General features: G+C 39.9%; 1 protein-coding gene across 1 annotated transcript; it reads right to left on the reverse strand.

Annotated features, from left to right (window-relative positions):
• Positions 1 to 636: 636 nt before the first annotated feature.
• Positions 637 to 27,035, reverse strand: LOC126457035 (glutathione S-transferase 1-1-like). Its single transcript, XM_050093021.1, has 5 exons — positions 26,880 to 27,035; positions 12,647 to 12,850; positions 12,270 to 12,411; positions 4,225 to 4,389; positions 637 to 950 (listed from the first exon to the last, which is right to left on the reverse strand). Exons 2-5 carry the CDS (start codon positions 12,847 to 12,849, stop codon positions 804 to 806), a joined length of 657 nt encoding a protein of 218 aa, XP_049948978.1. The 5' UTR covers position 12,850; positions 26,880 to 27,035; the 3' UTR covers positions 637 to 803.
• Positions 27,036 to 27,255: the final 220 nt, after the last annotated feature.

Raw genomic sequence — 27,255 nt, forward strand, 5'->3', positions numbered from 1 at the left:
GTTTGGGAAGTCACATCATCTTTGTTTTTTGAGATTATATATATAAATTATTAAGTGTCAACACATTTATCACACAACTATCTTTCTCCATGTGTTACTCAAATTACCTTATATTCTTTCCCATTGCCAAAGTTGCCACTAGTGCAAATAAATTTATTTCAGTTTTTGCTGAATGTGCTGAAGATTTGATGTGTCAATCAAAGAAGATAAAAAATAGATGTATGGGACAATTTTACATGAGGGATATGTTGATAGCATACAGTGTAGACCTCACAGAATTTTACTTGGTAATGGTGAGAAGTGGGAGGGGAGGAGGTGGAAAAATTGTCTAGAGAGATAAAGGCTTATAACGCATTAAATAGGTCGAATGAATGGTGGTATGAATAGTTACACAGAGATGAAATATTTTCACTGGTAAGACTAGAATGGAGAATCTTATCTAATTAACACTCTCAGCATATTTCTAGATTTCCTTCGTTACCTCATTATGTTCAGCTGGATTCCGTATACAAGCCACACAATGATGAATGTTTCTTTGTCTGTGTCAAATTTATCGGTTTCACAGTTGTGATTTCAGTGGTTAATTTCAAGGTTAGTGACAGGTAACTAAGAAATGATATTTCATTGTATACCAAGTTTAAAAACATTACATCAAATATATTTCAATTTTTCATTATATTATCAATATGAAGTAAATAGGAATATAAATACAATGGTTATGATCTCAAATGAAAGTGTCAAGTGAGTAAATTAATGTCACTGAGTTGACAGTCTTATCACCAATTTCTTCTGCAGTTTCAGTCTTACTTCTTGGCAGTCATTGACTCAAACAGTTTCTTAAATTCTAAGGCTCCTGCATGGTTAGTTTCTTCATATGACGGAATTGCTTTCTTTGCTCGCTCAAACCAGTCTGCAACTTTAGCATATTTCTTTATATCAAAGCCAATAACCTGAAAAAAAGAGATCATTAGGCATTTTCACATACAAATGTCCAGAAAAAAGTAATCAGTTAAAACAGTACTTTTAAGTCAGTAGCAGAGTACAACTAATGTCTGCTTCATACTTAAGATTATTCATACCTAACTAACATCAAGAAATTACTATTTATTGAAAAAGCTTCTATTGTTCAATGCTTCTTTCATGATCTTACAATTAGTGAAATTTTATTCCTTAGTAATCGTATCTACATAAGAGGCTGTCTCCACAACTTTTAGCATTTAACATTTTGTACTCATTTGATTGAATGCTGTAAGTATCCTTATGGCACAGCTTCAAAAACAGATCAAACATATGAATGCTTCAATATCTACTCTTGTTTGTGATGTAAAGATATGAAAACAGAGATTAGATTAAATTCAGTTTTTGTTCCTTAGACCCAAAAAATGAGATGATTCTTGTGGGTGTGGAACATGTGAGAAAGTATAACATAAAAACATAAAACATTTGAATATAATACTTACTACCCTGATCGTTTGTCAGGAGATTTCTGAAATAGGTGAATACTATGGGGTAAACTAGAACATTTAATGTTTACAGAATTGACATCTCCGAATGAAACACTGTTATGCACTATTAATAAATTTGTCATATACAAAATACCTAATCTTGCCTGTTGTGACCAAGTGTTGTCAAAACTGAAATCTGACATATTTTTACTAAGCTGGCTTAACAGTCTCTGTTAAGATATTCATCTATGGAGTAGGAGTTTCCTATCAGAAAGTCTTTCAAACTCTGTTTATACTGTGCTTTATCCGAAACCAAGTTTTTAATGGTTGCTGGCAATTTATTGAAAATGTGTGTTCCTGAATATTGGACTCCTTTTTGGACCAAGGTAAGTCATTTTAGGTCTTTATGTAGATTGTTCTTATTCCTAGTATTGATACTATGTATTGAGCTATTGGTTGGAAATAGAGATGTATTACTTGCAACAAATTTCATTAAGGAATAAATATACTGAGAAGCAGTGGTTAGAATACAAAGTACCTTGAACAGGTTTCTACATGATGTTCTTGAATTTACACCACAAATGATTCTTACCACACACTTTTGCACCCTAAAAACTTTTGCTCGGTTTGATGAGTTGCCCCAGAATATGATCCCATATGACATCATAGAATGAAAGTAAGCAAAGTATGCAAGTTTTTTAATATTTATATCTCCTACATCTGACATCATTCTCATAGCAAATACAGACTTGTTTAGGCGCTTAAGCAATTCTGTGGTATGTGCTTCCCAACTGAATTTATTATCAAGTTGTAATCCCAGAAATTTAACACTGTCAACCTCTTTGATCTGCATGTCTTCATATGTTTTACACATGCTGGAAGGAAATCTCTTACAGGTTCTGAACTGCAGATAGTGAGTCTTACCAAAGTTTAATGACAGTGAATTAAACCACTTATGTCTGAAAATTTGATTATCAGCTATTTCTGAATCTGTACTTGATTTGCTACTTATTGCAATGTGTGCATCATCTGCAAACAAAACAAACTTCGCATCTGGCAATGTAACAGATGATAGGTCATTAATTTACATAAGAAAAAGTGATGGACTCAAGATGGAACTTTGAGGGACACTGCATGTAATTAAATCCCAGTCAGATGAAGGCTGACTGCTTACTGCACAGGTATTTCATTACACCCTTTGTTTCCTGTTAGATATGACTCAAATCATTTCTCAGTATTACTGGTGACACCATAATATTCTAATATACTTAAGAGAATGCTGTGGGTCACACAGTCAAAGGCTTTTGACAGGTCACAGAAAATGCCAGAAGCTTGTGATTTATTATCTAATGAATTAAGTACATTCTCACTGTAAGTGTAAATAACTTTCTCTGTATCAGAACCCTGAAGAAATCCAAACTGTGACTTGGACAATATATTGTTTCCAATCAGATGCTTAAGGAGACACTTGAACATAACCTTTTCAAATATTTTTGAGAAAGCCACCAAAAGTGAAATTGGTCAATAGTTTGATGGTATCTCTTTATCCCCCTTCTTTAAAGAGGCTTTTAGCCAGTTTGGAAATGTTCCGCTGATACGAGACTGATACACAAACAACTTAAGATAAAACTCAACTCGCATGAGAACTCTTTGATGAACTTCGTTGATGTGTTTTCATACCCACTTGAATACTCAGATTTTAAGGATTTTATGATGGATGCTACTTCTTTGGAAGACACGAGTGTCATTTCCATTTTACTGAAGTTGTTTTTAAAGACTGGTCTCAGATACTCCATTGCACTGTTCACTGAACCTGATAACCCCAAGCTGCCAGAAACAGAAATGAAGTACTTGTTTAAGAGGTTTCCAACACTACATGTACTTGGTACCAAAGTCTCATTTATTTTTAGAGCTATTTGTTCCTCTTCCTTTTTTGGCCCCACCTGTCTCTGTCTTCCCTATATCCCATACAGTTTTTATTTTGTTGCCTGGTGTAATTATCTTTTTCTCATAATAAAGCTGCTTTGATTTCTGGATTACTTGCTTCAATATTTTGCTGTATTCTTTGTAATACATTACAATTCTAACATCAGAGCTGTTCCTAGATAGTATATACAGCCTCCTTTTTGTCCCACATGCTATCTTTATTCCTTGCATAATCCACAGTTTATTTTTTTACTTCTGTGTGATTTGAGTTATCTTTAGGGGAAAACCGTTTTCGTAAGTGGATGTAACTTTATTAATGAATACTTTGTATTTTCTGTTTGAGTCAGAAATATTGTAAACATCTATCCAGTTCATGTCTTTGAGCAATTTCTTGAATTTCTCAATTTTTGACTTTTTTATTACCCTCCTGTACTCTGATTTAATAGATTATTATCCTGACATGTTTCAATATTTAACACAACATGCTGCATGTCATGATCAGATTGCCCATTTACTATTGGTTTTGTGATATGACTTTTTTCCCTAGATTTGTCTACAAAGATATTATTAATAGCAGTCTCAGATCATTTACATATCCTAGTCGTAAAGTTCACAGTAGGAACTAAATTGAACGATAGTGTTACTGTCTGCAATAATTGTTCACTGACAGAGCTTTTTAATAAATCCACATTAAAATTACCAACAACCACTATGGCCTTGTTTTTTGCCATGAGATGGGACAGCAGAGCATCCAGATTCTTTATGAAGAGGTTACAATTTCCTGAAGATGATCTGTATATACCTACTATTATAAACAGAAGAAATGTTTCACTTGTTGACAACAAGGCCTTACCTCTGCTGTACTGACTGATGCCATTAGAGAGTAATCAGCAATTGTGATGGAGTTACCAGCAACCCATTCACTGTCTTCTAAGAATTTGTTCAGGAACTCATAAGCTTCTTCAAGTTTCTTTAATTTCTCTGGATCATAGCTTGCTCCGGCAAAAGCCACAGGATACTAGAACAGGAAGATTAGTCAGTAACCCCAGAAAAATCATTAATGGAGAGTGCATTCATAAATCTCACACAATTTTATAAGTCTTCTAAATTAGAGGTCTTGATTTTTATTTTTATGCCTATCTGAAAGCGTTTAGGCCATTTCTAACAGATGATATGTAAGCAGTTATTATAATTTAAGAAATGTAGAATGATGTCTTGGGAATAAGGAATTTGATGCCTATCATCAATTAGATACAAAAGACCAGTAATTTCATGCATGTACTTACTAGATTTCGCAGTTTCCTGTAGTTCTGCTACAAATGCATTATGTTTGTTGAGGGTGAGCAAGAGATTTTGGAAGCTTGAATGGAAGAAATTGCTCAGTAACTCTTACTGATTTGGAAAGATACTTATACTTTCCGTCATCATTACTTTAAAATTTGTAATCTATCAAAGAACAAAATTATTTTAGCATTTACTACTATTGAAGATACACCAATTACTTTGCGCTAGTAATGCTTTAAACAATGGCATTAATAGTCAGTTTTCTAGGTCTGATATTCTTCTCAATGGCTGGTTGCCTATGTCTTAAAGGCAAAGAATTTAGAAAGACCATGCTCAGCATGCAGAGCCAGAAGGAGGTGGCATTCTGTCACAATGTGAGCTGCCGTCTGTAAGATTCTGCAACCACAGTGTGGGGGTGGCTCATTTAATAAAATAAAAATGTGAGTTAATGTGGTTTGACTGATGTGGAGACAACATAGGACAATGTATTCCTTCTGGGAGAAATGGTAGGAATGGTAGGAAGAGTACCATGCAGCTGTAGTCTCTGTCATAGTGTGGAGAGTTTATTAGAGGGGGCAGCTACTCCCTCCCCCCCCCCCCTCCCCCCCGTGCCGCCAGATGTCCTACATCCAAGTGAAAGAAGGTCTTATTTGCACTCATAAATCTACACATGGGATTGTCAGAGCAAATTTTGAGAGATTAATTGTTTCTCTATCAAACGGTCAGTCTTTTCACTCCTTGGGATACGCACATGGCTTGAGACCCAATAAAAGACAATGAGTAGGCAGTACAATAAAGATCAGAGATAAAATCATGAATAGCAGATATTAAAGGGTGATATGAGTAACACTGACCAATAGCCTGGTGACTAATCATTGAGACATTGCCAAATAAAACAAACTGATTGAGGTCTGTTTAATAAAATTTTGGGCTCTATCAATGCCTATCAGTTCTGCCATAAAAGCAGTACACATTCCTGGCAACAAGCATTGTTCCTGACTAGTGAGAGATGAAAGTGTATCTGGCCCTATCCGTGGTTTTAGAGATGTCTGTCTAATTGATGGTAGCACTCTGATCTCCCAATGCACTAAGAAAAAGAGTGACTGAAAGGTAATGGAGGTATTGTTGTTGTTGTGGTCTTCAGTCCTGAGACTGGTTTGATGCAGCTCTCCATGCTACTCTATCCTGTGCAAGCTTCTTCATCTCCCAGTACCTACTGCAACCTACATCCTTCTGAATCTGTTTAGTGTATTCATCTCTTTGGGTCCCTCTACGATTTTTACCCTCCACACTGCCCTCCAATACTAAATTGGTGATCCCTTGATGGCTCAGAACATGTCCTACCAACCGATCCCTTCTTCTAGTCAAGTTGTGCCACAAATGTCACTTCTCCCCAATCCTATTCAGTACCTCCTCATTAGTTATATGATCTATCCATCTAATCTTCAGTATTCTTCTGTAGCACCACATTTCAAAAGCTTCTATTCTCTTCTTGTCCAAACTAGTTTTCGTCCATGTTTCACTTCCATACATGGCTACACTCCATACAAATACTTTCAGAAAAGACTTCCCGACACTTAAATCTATACTCAATGTTAACAAATTTCTCTTCTTCAGGAACGCTTTCCTTGCCATTGCCAGTCTACATTTTATATCCTCTCTACTTCACCCATCATCAGTTATTTTGCTCCCCAGATAGCAAAACTCCTTTACTACTTTAAGTGTCTCATTTCCTAATCTAATTCCCTCAGCATCACCCGACTTAATTCGACTACATTCCATTATCCTCATTTTGCTTTTGTTGATGTTCATCTTATACTCTCCTTTCATGACACTGTCCATTCCGTTCAACTGCTCTTCCAAGTCCTTTGCTGCCTCTGACAGAATTACAATGTCATCGGCAAACCTCAAAGTTTTCATTTCTTCTCCATGGATTTTAATACCTGCTCCAAATTTTTCTTTTGTTTCCTTCACTGCTTGCTCAATATAGAGATTGAATAATCTGCTTCCCTTTCATGCCCCTCGACTCTTATAACTGCCATCTGGTGTCTGTACAAATTGTAAATAGCCTTTCACTCCCTGTATTTTACCCCTGCCAACTTCAGAATTCGAAAGAGAATATTCCAGTCAACATTGTCAAAAGCTTTCTCTAAGTCCACAAATGCTAGAAACATAGGTTTGCCTTTCCTTAATCTAGCTTCTAAGGCAAGTCGTAGGGTCAGTATTGCCTCACGTGTTCCAATACTTCTACGGAATCCAAACTGATCTTCCCTGAGATTGGCATCTACCAGTTTTTGCATTCGTCTGTAAAGAATTCGCGTTAGTATTTTGCATCCGTGACTTATTAAACTGATTGTTCGGTAATTTTCACATCTGTCAGCACCTGCTTTCTTTGAGATTGGAATTATTATATTCTTCTTGAAGTCTGAGGGTATTTCGCCTGTCTCATACATCTTGCTCACCAGATGGTAGAGTTTTCTCAGGACTGGATATCCCAAGGCAGTCAGTAGTTCCAATGGAATGTTGTCTACTCCTGGGGCCTTGTTTCGACTCAGGTCTTTCATTGCTCTGTCAAACTCTTCATGCAGTATCGTATCTCCTATTTCATCTTCATCTACATCCTCTTTCATTTCCATAATATTGTCCTCAAGTACACTGCCCTTGTATAGACCCTCTATATACTCCTTCCACCTTTCTGCTTTCCCTTCTTTGCTTAGAACTGGGTTTCCATCTGAGCTCTTGATATTCATACAAGTGGTTCTCTTTTCTCCTAAGGTCTCTTTAACTTTCCTGTCGGCAGTATCTATCTTAACCCTAGTGAGATAAGCCTCTACATCCTTACATTTGTCCTCTAGCCATCCCTGCTTAGCCATTTTGCACTTCCTGTCGATCTCATTTTTGAGACGTTTGTATTCCTTTTTGCCTGCTTCATTTACTGCATTTTTGTATTTTTTTCCTTTCATCAATTAAATTCAATATTTCTTCTGTTGCCCAAGGGTTTCTACTAGCCCCCGTCTTTTTACCTACTAGATCCTCTGCTGCCTTCACTACTTCGTCTCTCAAAGCTACCCATTTTTCTTCTACTGTATTTCTTTCCCCCAATCCTGTCAGTTGTTCCCTTATGCTCTCCCTGGAACTCTGTACAACCTCTGGTTTAGTCAGTTTATCCAGGTCCCCCACATTTTTGCAGTTTCTTCAGTTTTAATCTACAGTTCATAACCAATAGATTGTGGTCAGAGTCCACATCTGCCCCTGTAAATGTCTTACAATTTAAGACCTGGTTCCTAAATCTCCGTCTTACCATTATATAATCTATCTGAAACCTGTCAGTATCTCCAGGAGGTAATGGGGTGACAATCTTTAGGTCCTTGAAATAGAGCAGTGTAATTCAGGTCTGATGGCTTAGTGACACAGGGAACAGATTTCAAGGAGGTTAGGCAGAGGTCCCAGCAGTGGGCCTTGAGGTGCATTTCAAGAGGGAATCCCACCTGAATGCAGATATCAAGGGCTCAATGCCATTTGTATGCAAAAAATAATTTGGTAACTTGGGTGATTAAAAATTGTCTGATGGTGACTGCATAAGTGAACAAGAATTGGTACTGATGGAGCTGAAGAGGAAAGTTCACCACTTTGGTAAGCAGACTGTCTATGGTACCATTTCAGATGGTGTCAGTGACCAGTCTTTCTCCACTACAGTGCTGAGCCATAAACCTGGTTACCAAAGTTCAATTGGGGCAAGATGATGGCCCAGTAAATATGGATGAGAGTAGTGTCCCAAAAAGTATGGGGAAGGAAGCAGAGCATGTTAAACTTTTGCATGCAGCTAATCTTTAGTTGAAGTGTATGGGGCAGCCGTCTCAGAGTTATTTCAAAAAACTGCCCCAAAAATTGGGAGTGTTTAACAACTTCCAAGTAGAGTTCTGTGTCAGGATGAACTGTGGTACGATGGCAGAAGTGCATGACTTTATGGGAGAGCACTGGAAACCACAGGAGAGGATCCAAGTAGAAGCCCCTTGGATGGTGCCTTGAAGCAGATAAGCCAGGCTACAACATGGGAACTATACCAAGTGCAAAAGTTGTTGAAATACAGCATTGGGGTGACCAGTGGTCTAATGAATATCACCATCCCATTGGTTAGGGCAAGAACGAAAGTAATACTTAGCACAATGGATGTCATTCTCTCAGACACTTAGGAGCTGAGAAATGTACCAACTGTGACCAAAAACAACTGGTATGATAAAAACTAACAAAAATTTATATGGAGCCTCAGAAGGCCCAGTTGTAGAGATTAAATAAAATATGATGGTCTGAAATAGAGTTGTATGCCTTCTGTAGGTCAAATACGACTGCAATTGAGAAGATGGTGTTTAGAGAAAGTCTGTTACATGGACATTGTGTTTTTGTCTGGTTTAAGGATTGGGATGAGCCCTGTAAAGGGAAAACATCTTCTAGCCAAATTATGTAGAAGACACTAAGTAGATGGAATCTTTGAGTAAGATTTAGATTTTGGATCACCTGATTATGAACTGAGTCAGGGCCTGGAGTCGTACCATGTGATGAGTCAAGAGCCTGAAGCAGTCCTCAGTAAGTGAAAAGTTCATTATATAATTCTATATAATGGCAGGTGAAGAGTAGGAAGATGTTTTTAGCTTATCATTTATTCAAATGTAGATGGGTAAGGAGACAACACATATGCTGTCCCAAAATGGATTGCAAGGTGTTTAATGAGGACTGAAGAAACAGTACAAATACCACCATGAAAGAAGAGATCCGGGACAGTTGTTGATATTCAGTGGCCCAGAAGACTATAGAGCTTGACCCACACCTGTGTTTAAGAGATATAGGTTTCCAAGGAGAAGGCTTAGCACTAACAGCAGTAGTTCTTACTGTGTTTTGTTAGACAGTGGGCTTTAACACAAAGTTGCTTAAAATTGAGGAATGTAGGCTGTGAAAGATGATGCTTGAGACACTGCAGACTGTTTCAGCAATCCTGAATAGCTTTGTCCATCATGGTATTTGTCATTGAGGGCTTATCGCATCAGACATGTCTTCCACCACTCTGTTGATGCAGTCTGACAGACTGGGGCAAAGGTGACAGAAGATGTATATAACTGCCAGTCGTGTGGTAGCTTGTGGTAACTTGTGCATTTGGAAGTGCCAAGGGAAGTGACATGATCACTAGAAAGTGCACACTGTCATGAGGATCATCTTGTAGTGACCTTTGTAACGAGAATGAGAGAAAAGATGATAGATTGATAGCTGAAAAGGTGCCATGGGCAACACTGAAGTAGATAGTAGTACCATCACTGAGGAAAGACAGAATAAGATTGAAAAGAAGCTGGTCTGTCAGAGGGCTCATATCATATGACATGGAACTTACCCACAGGGGGTGGTGCAGCACAAAATTCCCAAAAACCAAAAAGGAGAAAGGTTGCTGGTTTCATCTGCACTTGCATTGCTATTGTTACCAATACAGCACAGAAGGGAAACCACTCACTGATGGCATCTGTGGGACCCAAAGTACAAACTCCTCCAAATGCCCTCTTGGGAGCAGTACAGTCCCAATTGAATTCTCAGTAACTGCAAGGAGTTGAGGAATGGTCATCATTGAAGTGTGTTTCATGGACAGCAACACAGATCGTAGAAGTAGAGGAAATTAGTTGTAGTTTCAGTATGTAACAATAATATCATTGCAGTTCCACTGGATCATGATGTTGATGTCCTATTTAGGCATGAAATGTCCAGTAGGCTATGCCTTGCCCTAGGATCACTGCTACCAATGGAGGTAGATCAACATGAGTGAACACTGCTTCAGAGACCACCAGTGTGGGAGGATCTGAAGTTTCCAGCATCATCAGATTAGGCCTCACCTGAGATTTCCCCTTATCACTTTCACAATGTTTGGTGGGCTAGATTATCGTGAGAGCTTGTCTGCTGTGGGACTAGAAATGGAAGAAGAGTGGACTATCCAGGCTCATAGTCTGTGGTGCCTGAACTCATTGGATGGTTTCAGGTCTCTTGATTTCAGAATTTCCAGGTAGAAGATTTCCAAAAGAGAGTCTAGTCATCAAAAAACATTGGAGGAGAATGCTGATTCTGTTTCCAGTTTCAGGAAGTGGTTCCCAAAGATGGTGCTGCACAAATCACAAGAAAGGAAGGCCTATTGCTCCGTCTTCAAGTTTATTTGCACAACTACCAGAGGTTGACATTTAGGGAGTAAATACATGATGTACTGCTGACAACCTGGACACAGTAGTGGCAAAGGTTGATATCAGTGAGACTGAACACAAGCTATATAGTACAATTCAGGAATCAGGGAGAGCAGTTGCTCCCAAAATTGACACAGAGAAATTGTAGCACACATGGTGAATTTTTGTGAAGTGGCTGGCCATAGTCCCCACCAATTTGGTTCATAAGTACACCAGGAAGTCATGTGTCCAAAGTGCTGGCATACAAAACATCACAGCAGGGGTGGGAAATACAGCTTCACATTGCAGCAGTAATACATGATTTTGCCCTTTCTGGAAGCAAATCTCCCTCAAATGTGGGAATCAATGTTCTGACATCTACACTGTTGATTCACGGGCCTTGATGTACAAGGGATATGAAGTGTATGTGTCACCTCTCCAACTGCTTGTACAGTTCTTTGTCCTTCTGAAATCTTAGGTCTTGGTGAAAAATTAATCCTTGTACCACACTGAGGTGTGATGGTGGTATGTTTGTCAAAAAGTTTATAAGAGACTAATAGTCAAGACTGAGTAGGATTTGGCATCTTGATTGAGATGGAACCACGCCATACTTTATTAAGTGAAGAAAATTCAACACAAATTTTCCACAAAAAACATTCATTTAATATAGAGAAAGGAACCTCCATCTGTTCATCTGTAAACCAGGGACAGACAGGAGCAACTTTCTAAGTCGTTTGGAGGGAAAGTTCATAGGGCCATAATGGTCAGCACTGAGCAAGTGTGACAAGAGATGTCTCATGGTTTCATGACGCTTAATATCAGTCATGATGTCACTTATTCCAAACGAGGGCTTTCTCCATGGGCTCCAACTAGCCACTTGGCCACTTGGCGTGATGGGCAGAGCCCCCAAGTGGACAGACACCTAATGCTTGCCATGTGTGGGTAGGTGACTGCACAGAGGCCAAGAGTATGATCCCCATGTGGTTTGGAGCTACCACATGAACTGGCAACCATGCTGTGTACTGTGTGACCATCCCCACATGGCCCACACAATCTGTAAAAATATTTGAAATGGTGGAGGACACACATAGACGTAGAGACCAAATGCTTGGCACAGAAGTAGTCACCAAAAAGTTGCAAGGCCCTGGGAGGCAGGGCTGGGGGGTGGGGGTGAGGGATGGGGACAGGGGAAGAGGGCAGGGGACTAGGAAGAAGGGGGGCCCTTTTGGGAAAGTCTGTGGCAAATACAAATAAAAAAAAATTATTAGGGATTAAATTTCATGCATTGTCTTGAATGATTTTTGCTACCACATGGTACTTATAAATTATTGTATGGCTTGCAGACTTTGGTACCTTACTAACAGTATTTTCATTATGCCGTATAAACAGACACCTGTTAGCCATTATTATACATTAGATTACTTACATAATAATCAGCAAATCTGGCGTAAAGTGTTCCGATGTCAAAGAACAGTCTTTGATTCACCAACCCTCTCTTCTTCGCTTCCTTAGGATAGAGTGAGTCATCTTTGGCATACTGATCCACCAGGTAGCCAATGATGGCACGGCTGTAGAAAATGTTAGTGTGAGAAGGATACCAGGAAATGTGAAGTTAAACACAAGGAGATAAGTGCTGAATTCTGGTAATTGTAATTGATCTCTCAGAGGTGCACATCACTCCTTAACTATGACAAGATAATTTTTTAAATATCTATAGCCTATATGTTTCTTACTGTGATATTAAGAATTTAATTACTGAAATGTTTATGTCAACTTTAAGAAAACAGAATATTTGATAATTACCTCTCCCAAAGGTGAAAGCCATTGTCATCAATTGTAGGAACTGTGTGCATTGGATTCATCTTCAGAAACTCTGGTTTAAGCTGATCACCTGCCATGAGGTTCACAACTTTCAAGTTGAGGTCAACACCCACTGCTTTGGCCACCATCCGGACTGCTCTGCAAGGAGCACTGCCCGGAACATGATACAAGTCCACTGATGGCATGCTGGAATGGGGAATAAGGCATTGTTAAAATGTTATGTCTCAATCAGTTTAAAAACATGTAATTTTTTTGTCAATGATCTAACTGTGAAAACTTTTGGCTTCTTCTTATAACAGATCAACTAGCCACTTGAAGATTACTGTTTTAGTTCCCCAAATAAATTAAATAGTGTGGGAAAAAACTGTGTCTATTGTCCCTATCAATAGTTGTAGCAAAATAAGCTAAAAGGGAAATAGGTCTATGTTTTAAATGCACTGTTAAGAACAAATACAGTAATGTAATAAATAAATAAATAAATGAAATAATGATAGATAAATGTTGACTAATGAGGTAAAAATTGCAGATGAACTGGTAAAACAATTGTCATCTTCTACCGAAGAAATAATCATATGTCACAAACACCACAGACCAGTGAATATTCACATTCTCTCTTTCCTCTCTGAACATGAACTGCTTAGGTATCTGCTTTGTTCTGTCAGGTACTGTCTACTTCTATAGGTAGCAAGCTGCAATTGCCACCTGCTTTGCAATTTATATCTCAATATTATTCTCTCAATTGTAATTTTTCTTGTGTTTACATCTGCAATTTACACTTCTGAAATTGGGTAAGGAACTGTGTTATGTTTTTATGCCATTACTTTTATTTATATGAGTGAGTTTTTCACTACCTTTTCATTGTTAACAATCTCCTCATACATTGTTCTTACTATTTTTTCTGTTTGACAATCACGCTCTGTCTTCAGAAATTGTTTCTGCTCTCCATTTCTAACTTTTGAAACATACGAAACTGTTAAGTTATTTTCTTCTCAAACTTTTAAAAACAATTAAAACATTCTGTCTTCCCATTAAGCAACTTAAAATTCCCCCACATCTGGATAGTAATTTAGTCCCCCCTTGACCCATTTTCTGCCTTTTCACCTTCAATAATATTTCTTCACACTGTTTTTGGTTTACATCCCAAATTCTGTGAGCTCAGTCATGATAAGTACTGTCTCAGGAGTTGGTAAATTACTAACATGTGTAACAAAGTTTTAAGTAACATGTTAAACACTATGCTTCTAGAGTCAGAGTACTATGTCCAAGCCTTAGAGAGGATGGAAGAAAATGTTGACTATATCCTTGTTGAAGAAACCAGTCTTGATAATCACAGGGAATAATGCGCTGAAGGGACAATACAGAAGCAAGCTGGCCTGAATTACTGCCAGTAATTCCCATACAAGGAAATGGGATTATGTAATTTGGCTTATACTAATATTCAAAAAAATTAGGGATAGCTGAAATTTTGTATTTAGAATGTACTAAAAGGCAACTTGCTGGATAGCAAAGAGTGTTATTCAGGTGCAAAATGTCTGTCAGTTAAGTTATCACTGAGGTATGTTCTTAATGAATCCGAATTGTTAACCACAATTTCCATGAGGTTTTATGTGTACTGAGGTGGGGCAGTTGGGAGTAACAAGAAGATTGAAAAGCAAGCTTATACACATATTGTGAAGTCATTGGAATAAATACTAACTTACTGAATATGCCACAGAACATAAAAAAGATCAAAATAGAAAACCAAACATGATTTACCATCTTTGTCAATGGTTAATCTTTACTGGCTTGACAGCAAAGTAAGGAAAGAAGGATTATGACAATGCCTTTAGACACCAAGTGCAAGATCTGATGGGGCAAGGTTTGGGAAGGAACCTGCAGTGCCTGTACCAAAGGAAGCATCCCAATATTGGGACTGTCTTAAAAACTTTTCCACTGAGAATTTATTACAGTCAGTAGGACGATCATTAAACTTAATTCCTACAATAAACATTCCAAGTAAGGTAGCAAATTGCTCACAAACAGCTATTGATAATATCGTTATAGAAAGATCCAATTAACAATATTATATTGCACTGTCCAGTTGCACTAATGTGACCACCTGTCAAACGTGCAAATAACTACCTTTTGCTGTATAGACCCCTGTGAGATGTGCAAAAACAGAGTGAGGTTCTGAAAAGCACTGAAAGGGATGTGGAGCCACACCACTCTACTGCCATGGCTAGCTGTCTAGGTTTCTCTGCTGAGGACCCATGGCATTGTAGCAGATGACTGTGTTTGATCAAAAGTATGCCAGAGTGGAAACGAGTAGCAACAGAGACAGCTGCAGGCAGGCAAGAGTGTTATGCGTTGCGAAGAGTGTGAGCAGAGCCAGCTGGGAGCAGTACAGCAACTTCTGACACTGCAGTATGCTAGTTGAAAGACATAAGCCTTTCCTCACTTGCCACCGTGGAAGTGTTTAGAGTACATGCCTTAAGCCCTAAATGAACATAGTCTGGAGCATGTAAGTACTCAGCCATTCGTATTCTAAATTATTCTCATCTCAGGATCACAGCTTACACCATGAGCTTGTGACACCCAGAACAACATTCTGAAGTGCAGTAGAGGGTCCACTGTTTGCCACAGGATGGAGCAGTTTACCCTGAGTCATGAGACCAGCTGCCACTGGAGCAGAGAGACACCTACTCACTGGAGGGAGCTCATGGCTGCCTCCGAGGTATTGCCAGCAGTGCTGCCAAGCTGTCATCGTGGTCGCAGCTTGAGATGTTACTGTTGGGGGAATTCAAACTACAGCATGCTTGCCTCCACCCTTTAAGCTGTCAGCAATGATGTACATCTATAGTTTTGCATGAGAGCCTCTGGACTCCTCCACCAAGCTATTCCTACTGTACCATGGCCGAGGGCCAGAATAAAGAATTTAATTAAACAGATCTACTGCTGTCCCGATGTCTTATCTCACTCTCCACAGGTGACTATCAAAGGGTCATATAACAGTACGAGCAGCCCGATTGAGGTGGTCCCATACATTCTCAACTGAGCTTCAATCTGGAGAGTTTGGTGGCCATGGGAGTATAGTAAACTCATCCTGGTGCTCTTTGAACCATGCACGTACCCTGTGAGCTGTTGTATTATCCTTCCGGTAGATGCAGTCATGCCAAGGAAAAGCAAAGGTCATCTGGGTATAATACAATTGGATACATAAAAAACAACACACCAAGAGGCAGCAGAAGGAAATACATATAAAGGTTAAAGAAATGTGTAAGCTTTCAGAGCGAGTGGTTCCCTCTTCTGCCAGAAGAGCTGAAGGATATGGAAGAGGAAAGAAGGAAAAGGACTGGCAAGATTTAGGAGATGAGAGAGTTCAGAAAAGTTTCTGAAAACCATAGGCCAGGGGAGACTTACTGGAGCTGAAAAGGGTAATCAGAAAGTGAAAAATTGATTATTTTACAACAAGACATGAACTGGAGTGGTGTATGCTGTGCTCATGGCATGAATGACAAACATAAAACTCTTTTTTAATGAATTCCTTGCCTTATTTGAATATTGTTTTCCCTAAAAGCTAACCCAGATAAGACCAAACTGTACAAAGAGCCTGTGGATTACTCAATGATTAAAGATATCTTGTAAAAGAAACTTTCAGACAGAAACATGGTGATGCTACAGATCATCACAAAATGTACTGCAAAACATTAAAAATAATGAGGATGCCATGAAAGCAAAAGCATGAGAAAAAGAAAATCACATCAGACATCAAAGTAAAGACAATGTAGGATGTGCTGTAGGAGGAGACTGGTAGAACCAGATGTGGAGAGAGGAATTACATACATAAGTAACAAGTGTGTGTACTGTTGCAAAATTTTAACAAGTGTTTCGTAATTGTTACTGAAAAGATGGGATGGTCAGCTTCAGTAGATGCTGTAATGGAATATTTCAGACCATTCATTACAGATAACTTCAGTAATACAAATATGACCCTCACTACACTAGTAAAAGTAATGGCCACAATATAATCTTCAAAACCAAAACATTGTAATGGGGATGATAAAATGTCAACAAGGTTGATTAAAGAGTACACTTCTGAGCTATGTATGTAACCAATCATTTATCTGTGGAACATTTCCTGGATGGTTGAAACACACTGAAATTAAGCCTTTGTTTAAGAAAGGGGGTAATAAAATTCTGTCAAGTTTCCATACAATTTCACTTGTGACCAGCATTCTTGAAAATTTTAAAAAAGGTAATATACAGGGTGAATGTAAAGTCCGGGGTACTTTCAATTATTTATTGCATAAGAACTAAACATTGTACAGGTGCCATATTGCATTTTGAAGAGAAACTCCAAAAGTTTTTTTTTTTACAAACTTTCCATATGCGAACCATGAGTGACCCAGCAGATGTCAATACACTAACTGAATTCTTGACATACTTGTCCCAGCATGACATCAACGACGGTGGCAGTTGCTTCCCGTATTCTCTCCCGGAGCTCTGCTACATCACGTGGTAGAGGTGATACATACAGCAGATCTTTAATGTGTCCCCACAGAAAAAAGTCACACCAAGTGAGATCTCATGATTGGGGAGCATTTCAAACTCCAACACACAGAAAGCTCATTCCGCATGTGAACTTGCCATGTTTGAGTCTAGCACTGACTATCAGCAAATTACCAAACCATGCTGTGGCAGAATACATGAAGAAACACTTTCAGGGTTTCTCTTCAATATGACATATGTATGGTATCTGCACAATGTTTGGTTCTTGTGCAATAAATAGCTGAAAGTGCTCCCAGACTTTATGTACACCCTGTACAATCTGGTTCTTAAGCAGTTGATAACAAATAATATGTTCTCAAAGTCACAGTTATTCTGATGTTCCACAGATCATTTGTATGATAAGTCTTAATATAGAATGGGTCATTTTACATTCACACCACAGTTCATATTTCTAGTGTTCTGGTACCAGAAAGGCTATCTACACATACAGTGAGAATGTACTTAATTGAATGGACAAAAACTTAGAGTGGTTCATGGAGTACATACAGATAATTTACTTAGAGAAACTTAACTCATCTTGATCAGGTGGAGGTCCCTCTACCGTAAAATATGAATCCAGTGTCACAAGTATTGTCCCACCTGATTCCATGTGAATATATCAGCACTCAGTTATTGCACATTCTAAATGTGTTATTTGTCTATATTCACTTCTTTTCTGTGCCTTAGTATCTCATTTTTTTAGTCTCTTACCATAAGTACATAGAGAGGCCAATGGGCTGCATTCTAATGTTTTAGAAATAGCAGTTCTGCAAAGTTTATCATAAGTATTTATCAATAAGCTGTTTGCCATATTCCCAATTCCCTCTATGTTAAGAGGCCAGAATTTCCATTACACAAATATTGAATCAGCCTGTTCTCTCCTCATTGGGACACTTCTACTACTATTACTAAACGTCTGTGCTTATCCAGCCTCAATACTGCTATGTCAACTATGATGAGCTCACAGGTGCTGCAGTAAAACCACTGGTACAACATTCACAGTCTCATGCTGTAATAAATTTATGACCTTTACATTATGGTGTGAGGACTGTCATTTGAGTAGTAATCCCTGTCAAATTCTATATAGAATTTACAAGTGAGGTACATATCATTGACATCCATCTGTTGCAGAGTCCTCGGATGTATTCAGGCATCCGACAATGAGATACTTCAAACAAAATGGCCTCCTTCATGGGTTCTGAAAATATCTGCCAAGCAAAACCCATCTTGCAACTCTCACATTCCAACCTGAAAGTCATGGGCCAAGGCAATGAGCTGGATGTGATAATTTCCAAGAAAAAACATTTGTATTGGTATCACACAAATGATTATTAACAGAAAATTTGTGACTGAGTTGAGAATCTCTTGGTAGGCAGAAAGCAACATCACTAAGTCGTTGACAGAAGTAGAAGTAACTGCAAGAAAATTTATTGGTACCCTTGATGTTCATTTTCTTTTATGTTAACGACATGGTACACAAAATTGTAGCCAACCTAATAATTTTTGCAGAGTATGCAGTTATCTATAATGACATACTATCTGAAATAGCCTTCACAAATATCCAGGCAGTCTTTCCGAGTGGTGTAAAGAGTGGCAGTTTGCTATGGATATTCAGAAATGTAAAATTAGGCACTTCACAAAACGTAGAAAATTAGTATTCTGTGACTACAGTATCAGTAATTCACGATGAAAGTCACAACACACAAATACCTGGGTGCAGCAATCTGTATGGATGTAAAATGGAATGATCACACAGGTTCAGTTTTAGGAAAAGCATGTGACAAACTACGGTTCATCAACAGGATAAGTGGAAAATGGTCAGACTGGCAGACTGGAAGGGAAACTGCTTTCGGAACATTTGTGGGTCTCATATCATATTATTGCTGAAGTTTGTGGAACCCATACCAAATATGACTAACAGGGGGTATTGTACGTATTTAAAGTAGAGTGTCATGAATGTTCAGACGCAAGCCGGGTTCGACGACAATTATCCACACAAGCGACTTATTATTTGGCGCCTCTCCCCCCCCCCCCGCCTCTCCTTTTCCCTTGTGCACTTTCACCCGTGTCAGTCTAGTTCTGATACGCGCAATATAATAAATCTTGCACTTAGTCGGCCTACGTGCCCCTCTCAGCTTGGCGCCCCAAGTTGCGTCTTGCGTCGTTTGGGCCTTAAACTGGTTCTGGTCAGAGGCTTGTTTCACGAGAACAGAGTCAAACTATCCTGCGAAAACCTGTTTACAAAGTTTCCAGAACCACTATTGAGAGGTGGTGCAGTGGCTAGCATACTGGAATCACATTTGGAAGAATGACGGTTGAAATCCTCAAACGTCCACCCAGTTTGACGTTTTCCACGATTTCTCTAAATCACTAAAGACAAATGCCAATAAGCCGACTTCCTTCCCAATACTCCCGTAACCCGGGCTTGTACTACGTTGCTAATGACCGCTTTGTCGTCGGTACAAACTGTAATCTTCCTGTTTAGGAAATATGCGCCAGTCCTCTACGCGTCACTCCCATAGAGACCGCAAAAGCCTAATCACCACACGTGGTTGCAACAGTAAGAAACCCAGACATGTTGCACCCAAACATGTACCATGTCTTATTAGATTAGAGGGTCTCTGGAAACTACAGAAAGAACGTCAATCTAAAAGGATGCATGCCAAACACAGGCAGGTAGACTTAGCAACAATTGTTCGATGAGATTTCGGAATTGCAGCCAGATCACGTTGACTTCTTGCCACGATATTTCGACTGGCAGTCGCCCAGCCATCTTCAGGTGAGTGTCCGTCACTGGAGACTACAAGTTCCAGGAGTCAACTTTACAGCAAAAAATTGGCGCGGAAACGCATGCGCATTGGCCTCCGTCACAGGAGCGTCCTCTATCGAAATCCGCGCCCTCTGGAGCAACTGTTCTACCTGTGGAATGCATGCGCCTGCGTAATGGTGAAAACTACATGTCTGCCCTCTGTCGGAATGCGCGCCCGCGTCGCTAAAAACAGACGTCAGATGTCGCCAGATTTGTCATTATGAACGAACTGTCTCCTCTCACCATGATGGATACAGAGATAAGTGACCACAAAGTTGTAGCGAGACTTAATGTCGCAACATCCAAACCCAACCAAAATAAACGCAAAATGCTTCTATTAAAAAATGCAGATAAAAATTCGCTAGATGACTTCCTAAGAGAGTCTCCACTGCTTCGAATCAGTCTGTAAATGCAGACCAGACGCAGTTTAAATTCAAAGAAATAGTATCGAAGTAATTGAGAGATAATACCAAATAAATTAATGATATATGGTACTTATCCTCCATGGAGCGCAAAACAGCTCGGAACACTGTTGCAGAAGGAACGAAAAAAGCGTGCAAAATTTAAAGATTATGGCGAAATGCTACAGACGCTCGGAATTTAGCACGAACTCCAATGCGAGATACTTTTAATACTTTCCGCAAAGAAACTCACTCTCGAAATCTGGCAGAAAACCCAAAGTGATTCTTGTGTGTGAAGTACACGAGCGGGAAGATGCAATCAATACCTTCACAGCGCGATGACAACGGTTATGTTACTCATTACAGTGCCACTTATGAAGAGTTACTAAACATAGTTTTCTGAAATTCCTGTGTAATGAAGTAGCTTGAAACACTTAATGAAGGGAAGGCCTCCAGTTCAGATTGTATACCAGTCAGGTTCCTTTCAGAGTAGCTGATACAATAGTTCCATCTTAGCAATTATATACAATCGCTCGCTTGTCTGAAGATTCGTAAATAAAGTGTGGAAAGCTGCACAAGTCACACCAGTACCCAAGAAAGGAAATATAATTGATCCGCTGAATTGCGGACCCATGTCACTAACGTAGATTTGCAGTAGGGTTTTGGCACATACACTGTGTTCGAACAATTTGAATTACCTCGAAGCAAACGATGTAGTGGTAAACTGGCAACACGGATTCAGAAAATATCGTTCTTGTGTAACACAACTGGCTCTTTATTCTCACGAAGTAATGAGTTCTATCGAGAGGGGATGTCAAATTGATTCCACATTTTTAGATTTCCAAAAGGATTTCGACGCTATTCCTCCCAAGCGACTTCCAATCAAATTGCGTGCTGATGGAGTATCGTCTCAGTTGTGCGAATGAATTCGTGATTTACTGTTGGAAACATTAGACTTCGCAGTAATTGATGGAAAGTCATCAAGTAAAACAAAAATAATATCTGGCGTTCACCAAGAAAGTGTAACAGGCCCTCTGCTGTTCCTTATCTACATAAATGATATGGGAGACAACCTGAGCGGCCCCCTTGCAGACGATGCTATCATTTATAGCCTTGTAAAGACTCAGATGATCAAAATCAGTCGGAAAATGATGGAGACACGAATCTGTGTAGTGCGAAAAGTGGCAGTTGATTCTAAATAATGAAAAGTGTGAATCATCCACATGACTTCTAAAAGGAACCCGTTAAACTTCGGTTACATAATAAATCACTCAAATCTAAAGCCTGTAAATTCGGCTATATACTTAGCGATTACTGTTATTCATAACTTAAATTGGAATGATCACACAGACAAACCAGAGATTGCGATTTATGGGAGAACACTTAGAAGATACAACAGATCTACTAAAGAGACTGCCTGCACTACGCATGTCTGCCCTCTTTTGGAGTGCCGCTGCGCGATGTGGCATCCTTACCAAATAGGATTAACGGAGTACATGAGAAAGTTCAAAGAAGGGCAGCACGTTTTGTATTATTGAGAAATACAGGGAGAGAGTAAAATGGAAATGTTGCAGGATCTGGGGTGGAAATCATCAAAACAAAGGCGTTTTTTGTTGCGGCGGGATCTTTTCAAGAAATTCCAGTTGCCAACTTTCTTCTGCGAATGCGAAAACATTTTATTGACGCCGACCTACACAGGGCGAAACGATCATTATATTAAAACAAGAGAAATCAGAGCTCCTAGGGAAAGATTTAAGTGCTTGTTTTTCCTGCACGCTTTTCGAGAGTGGAACGGTAAGAGGAACAGCTTGTAGGCAATTCGATGAACCCTCTCCCAGGCACTTATTTGTGAACTGCAGACTAATCATGCAGATGTAGACGTAGTGGAGTGTGATTTTGCGTATGCAAAATTGTACGTATGGGAGAAAGTGAGTACAGTGCACAATTTAGCAGCTAAGCTAATGTCTCATTTTTGACACTGATATGCGGAAAACATTCCTCTGGCCTCCTCGTCAAATTGAATCTATACTGCGTTAACAGATTTGTGGTAGTTTATCTGCCTGTTCAAAATACTGCTCCATACACATTCTTCATTCTCCGATGGATGTTTACCTGCGTTTATCTTTCGGGAGCCGAGAAAAGGTGGACGCATTTGGCAATACCGTCACCGTAGTTCACGTTTCTCTATATATCATACACATGTCAGAAAGACATGACTGCCACGCTAATGCCTTGCCTACATGTCTGTGTTTAAATACCCACATTGGAGTCGTGCTTACGTTGGATATACGTTGTGGTAACGCTCTCAAATGGAATCTTTTTGATCGCCCCCTTATACAATATACAACCTGTAAACTTAATGTCACCAGCTGTCTCCTTGTATATGAAAGTAATGCAAAAATCTTTGTATGGAATTGTGCACTTTACAGTACCAATGGCGTGGTGTTTGACTGTTGTGCACATGCGCAGCTGCATGCAAGGCAGCGACGGAAAGGGAGCCCTGTTAGTTCCAGTGCTGAGTGCTGGTGGAAGGCAGTTTTTGTTTTCTTTCCTACTCCAATGTTGTTGCACTTAATAGTGCACTGTTTTCTTGAATGATGTTAGTTGGTTGGTTGTTGGAGTTAAAGGGACCAAACTACGAGGTCATCAGTGCCCTTATCCTATATCCCTCCATGAACAGCCCTCAGAAGACTATAAAGGCTATAAAACACAATCTTGGGAAGCCCATTTGTAACCAAGATACAAAAAGACAGAGATAAAATCGAGGAGCAGTAGGAGTGGAGTGAGAGAGTGTAAGGTGGGAGAGCTGTTCTGTCCAGAATTGAGCTGGATAGCCCCACAGTACGCTACACAGTGGGAGACACACCCTCCGCATCCCACCAGTACCATCTTACTTCCCATTACCCCAAGGAAACGAGCAACACAGATAAGATGATAAAAGTTTAGGGAAATGGCAAACACAAAAAAGAAGAATAGAAAGGTAGGAAGAGTAGGGGCCGGGCCAGGCCAGATCACCAAGGAAGGGCCTCCATGGGACCCTTGGGCCAGAGCAGGCGAGGGCTGCCCCTCCAACTGCTCAGGCAGTCAATGAGACCAGAATGTCCCACCTCACAGAAACAAGTAGAGGTCACATCCTTTGGTGAAACGTAAAACCAGGTATGCCAGTTTGACGTCGTCCACTAGAACCAGAGGTACAGTATCAGGAAGTTTAAGATATCACCATGAATCAGCCAAATTTGGGCAGTCTAGTAGGATGCAGGCCACCGACAGGTGGGCACCACATTGTCAGTAATGTGGGTTCTCATGGGGAATGTAGCTGTCTGTCAGCAAGTGTGGCGAATGCATCACCGACAAAGGACAGTGAGAAGCACAATAGGATGACTGACACATGGTAATTGTCTCCTTTATTGTCCTCAGTGTGTCCTGGAAGTCTGAGACAAACCATGCCAAGGTCCAGACATCCAACAGTTGATGGCATAGAGATGACAGAAGGTCCAGTTCTGTGACCCCCATTTCCAAAATTGGCATCCCAGTGGCCAACTTTACCAAGGAGTTGGCATGTTCATTCCCTAAGATCCCAACATGTCTAGGAGTCCAAACAAAGATGACTGGCTTTCCAACTTGATAGAGATCACAAAGAAGATCCTGGATAGTCGTGACTAATGGGTGACGAAGACAGGACTGTTCTATAGCCTGAAGGCTGCTCAGGAACTCGCTGCAGGTTAGAAGCATTTTGCCAGCGCAAGAACAAGCATGCCTAAGGGCTCATATGATGGTCAACAACTCAGCAGTGAAGATACTGCAACCATTTAGCAAGGAGAATAGTTCACTACGCTTTGCAGTTGTGAATGTAAATCTGGTTTGTCCAACGACTCAATGCCCTCAGTGTATAGCACTTCCAAACTTGGAAATGTGTTGAGGACAGCCAGGAAACAGTGGTGAAACACCATGGGGTCAGCTGAATCTTCCAGCCCAGTGGATAAATCGAGACTGATCCAAGGTTATGGTACATGCCCTGAGGGTTTACATGATTGCTCCCTGACGAGAGGTGACAATGGGGGATGTTGGAGTTCAGACCAGACACACTGGAGTCAAACTGCAATTGTGACCCCAATTTTGGGTCTCTTTTGGGGGACGTGGACCTTCCTAACAGGAAAAAGAACATGGTAGTTTGGATGTGTAGGTGAGCTGTGAACTTGTACAGTGAGCGTAATATAAAGCTTAAAAAGAATCGTGAAACTTTGCCCAAAATGATACTGCATTTTCTTTTTGTGGAAACTTTGAAAATTCCTTGCGTGGAGATACTGAAAAAGGCGATTCAGTTAGAAAGAAATGCAGTCTTCAAAGGTGTTTGTAAGACCATTCAGATTGAGTTACTTTACTATTTGCTACAACGAAGAAAAGGACGGAAATTAGAAAAGTTTCCTTTGTAGCTCTGATGACACACAGATATTTCGGAATGTACTCAAATGGTTCTTGTTCTGCGGTAATTATAGAATGGACAAGTCCTTGAGGGCTTTTAGAGAGTCTTTGTTCCACAAAATCAAACTGCATACGACATATAAAAAGTATTTTATAATGCGATGTAATTCTTCAAGCACGTGGACCAAACTGATAGCTCACACATTTGATGGTGCAAATGTCATGAAAGGCACACATGCAGCAGTTACACCAAAAATAAAAACAGTTTATAGAAATGCACATTTGATTTGTTGTTATGTACATTTCACTGTTCAAATGTGTATGAATTCCTAGGGGACCAAACTGCTGAGGTCATCGGTCCCTAGACTTACACACTACTTAAACTAACTTATGTTAAGAACAACACAGACACACCCATGCCGAAGGGAGGACTCGGACCTCCGGCGGGAGGGGCCGCGCAACCCATGACATGGCGTCTCGAACCGCGCGGCATTTCACTGTTCATTCACTTAATTTAACAATGCACCTAGTAGCAGACGAAAGGCAAGAATATTTTCCCTTAAGATCCTGGTTATTTCCAAGTTCCTCTCAAGATAACGAAACGCGTGTCCTTTCTCACGAAACATATCTACGTCAACATTCCATTTCCGTCCCCCCATGGTGAATTTTCTACTTTCTGACCATAAACATAGTTCATAAAAGTTTTCAGCCTTTAAATGACTTCTTTACTGAAATTCGGTGAACATCAAAATGAGATGAAATCGTTGGCAGAAGCAGCAAGAATTTTAAAATACGTGAATTTTTTATAAGATTTTGCCTCACTTTAAAATAATTCACAAGTAAATCTCGAGAAATCAGTCTGCTTTTAGTTAATGAATATATAACAGTATTCAAAACTGCTATTTCAGGATTAAGAACCTCATGGTACTGTGAGAATCTTTCAAAGACTCTCATAGTAGAAGCTAAGGAAGTGTGTCACTGTGTATGCGTTGATATAAACGGCAGATATTCTTCCACTAAACACTTACTGTACTAGCTGCCGTATTGTTCACCAGAGATGTTTCATTAGTTTTAAGACTGATCCTTCATAAGAGATAATACGGACCACTGGGGCGTATCCCATGACTGACAAAGAAAAGCTTGAAACTGAACTAAAAGTATTCTATCATAGTCTATATTTCTGATATTTATGAAATGGCTACTGTAAATTAACTGCGCTGCTTGAATTAATCGTGGGAAGAAATCTAGGCGGTATTCTTAATGGAATTACGAAACTAATCAAATTCAAATGGCTCCAAGCACTATGGGACTTGAACATCAGAGGTCATCAGTCCCCAAGACTTATAACTGCTTAAACCTAACTAACCTAAGGACATCACACACATCCATGCCCGAGGCAGGATTCGAACCTACGACTGTAGCAGGTGGGCGGTTCCGGACTGAAGCGCCTACACCGCTCGGCCACAGCGGCCGGCCACGAAACTGATCATCTTGACAGTTCTCTTAAGTACATCAAAGACAAAACTCTGTTTTTCCAACATTGAAAAGAATAAAGACCTTTGTAAAAAGCACAATGAATTCGGAAAGGGTATATGCGCTTGTTGTGTTTCCAACCGACAAAAGTCTCCTCAGACGTCATCCAGAGACGACAGAGAAAGTTATTGATCTTTTTGTGCAAACTAAAACAAGAAGAATGGATTTCCAATTTAAATGAATGTATAAGATTCAACTGTAAAAAATTAAGATTAAGTAAAAAATATTTGACTTTGTTATTTTAACATTTTAAGTAAATTTTCTTTTTATTTGCATTTGTTTCTGGAGCAGCACCTCCACTAATTTTAGCTAAGGTTCGTCACTGCGAACGATGTACACCGGAACAAATATGTCTTGAGCCAGACGGTGCTGTGCGAGCACGTATTATATCGACATACCACATAGCTCAGTAAGCACTTGTTGCGCGCACACTTCCTCGCAACGTTCAATTAAGTTTTCAGTCCGAGTTAGAAGATCACAGAATGAACAGATTTCACTTACAGCAACAGAAGTGAACACTTACGTGATGAATATTCAGCTTCCACAGTGCACTGCGTGGGTATCACCGTCGATCCAACTAGACTGCCCGCGCGCCCGCTGCTGCTCTTAAATAGGGAACTGCACCGCGGAAACGTGACGCAGCGGCGTTTGTCTGTAGCCGGGGGCCGCGCCATGGGAGGGGCGGCGAGCCGACCAATCACGTAACGACACCTCCTCACGGGAAGTATGCTTTGGCGGCCTCCGGGACAGCCGAAATTTCCCGCGTAGGGAATATTTGCGGGCACGGAACCGATGCTGCCGGCTCAGAATGAGTCTGGAAAAGTAGTGGACGTTAACCCAGGCTTTCCTAGAACAGTTATTCTGCGCCACACGGAACGCAATGCGCAAGGTGTAGCGTG

The sequence above is a fragment of the Schistocerca serialis genome, chromosome 2 (assembly GCF_023864345.2).
Source record: "Schistocerca serialis cubense isolate TAMUIC-IGC-003099 chromosome 2, iqSchSeri2.2, whole genome shotgun sequence".
Lineage (NCBI taxonomy): Eukaryota > Metazoa > Arthropoda > Insecta > Orthoptera > Acrididae > Schistocerca > Schistocerca serialis.

What these genes read in the sequence shown, in the direction of transcription:
- LOC126457035 (XM_050093021.1), bottom strand. Translation starts at nt 12,849, where the DNA reads ATGCCATCAGTGGACTTGTATCATGTTCCGGGCAGTGCTCCTTGCAGA. An exon ending in GGCTTTCACCTTTGGGAGAG is followed by an intron (nt 12,412 to 12,646) that starts GTAATTATCAAA and finishes CATTTTCTACAG; the next exon opens with CCGTGCCATCATTGGCTACC. An exon ending in CCAGATTTGCTGATTATTAT is followed by an intron (nt 4,390 to 12,269) that starts GTAAGTAATCTA and finishes TTCCTGTTCTAG; the next exon opens with TATCCTGTGGCTTTTGCCGG.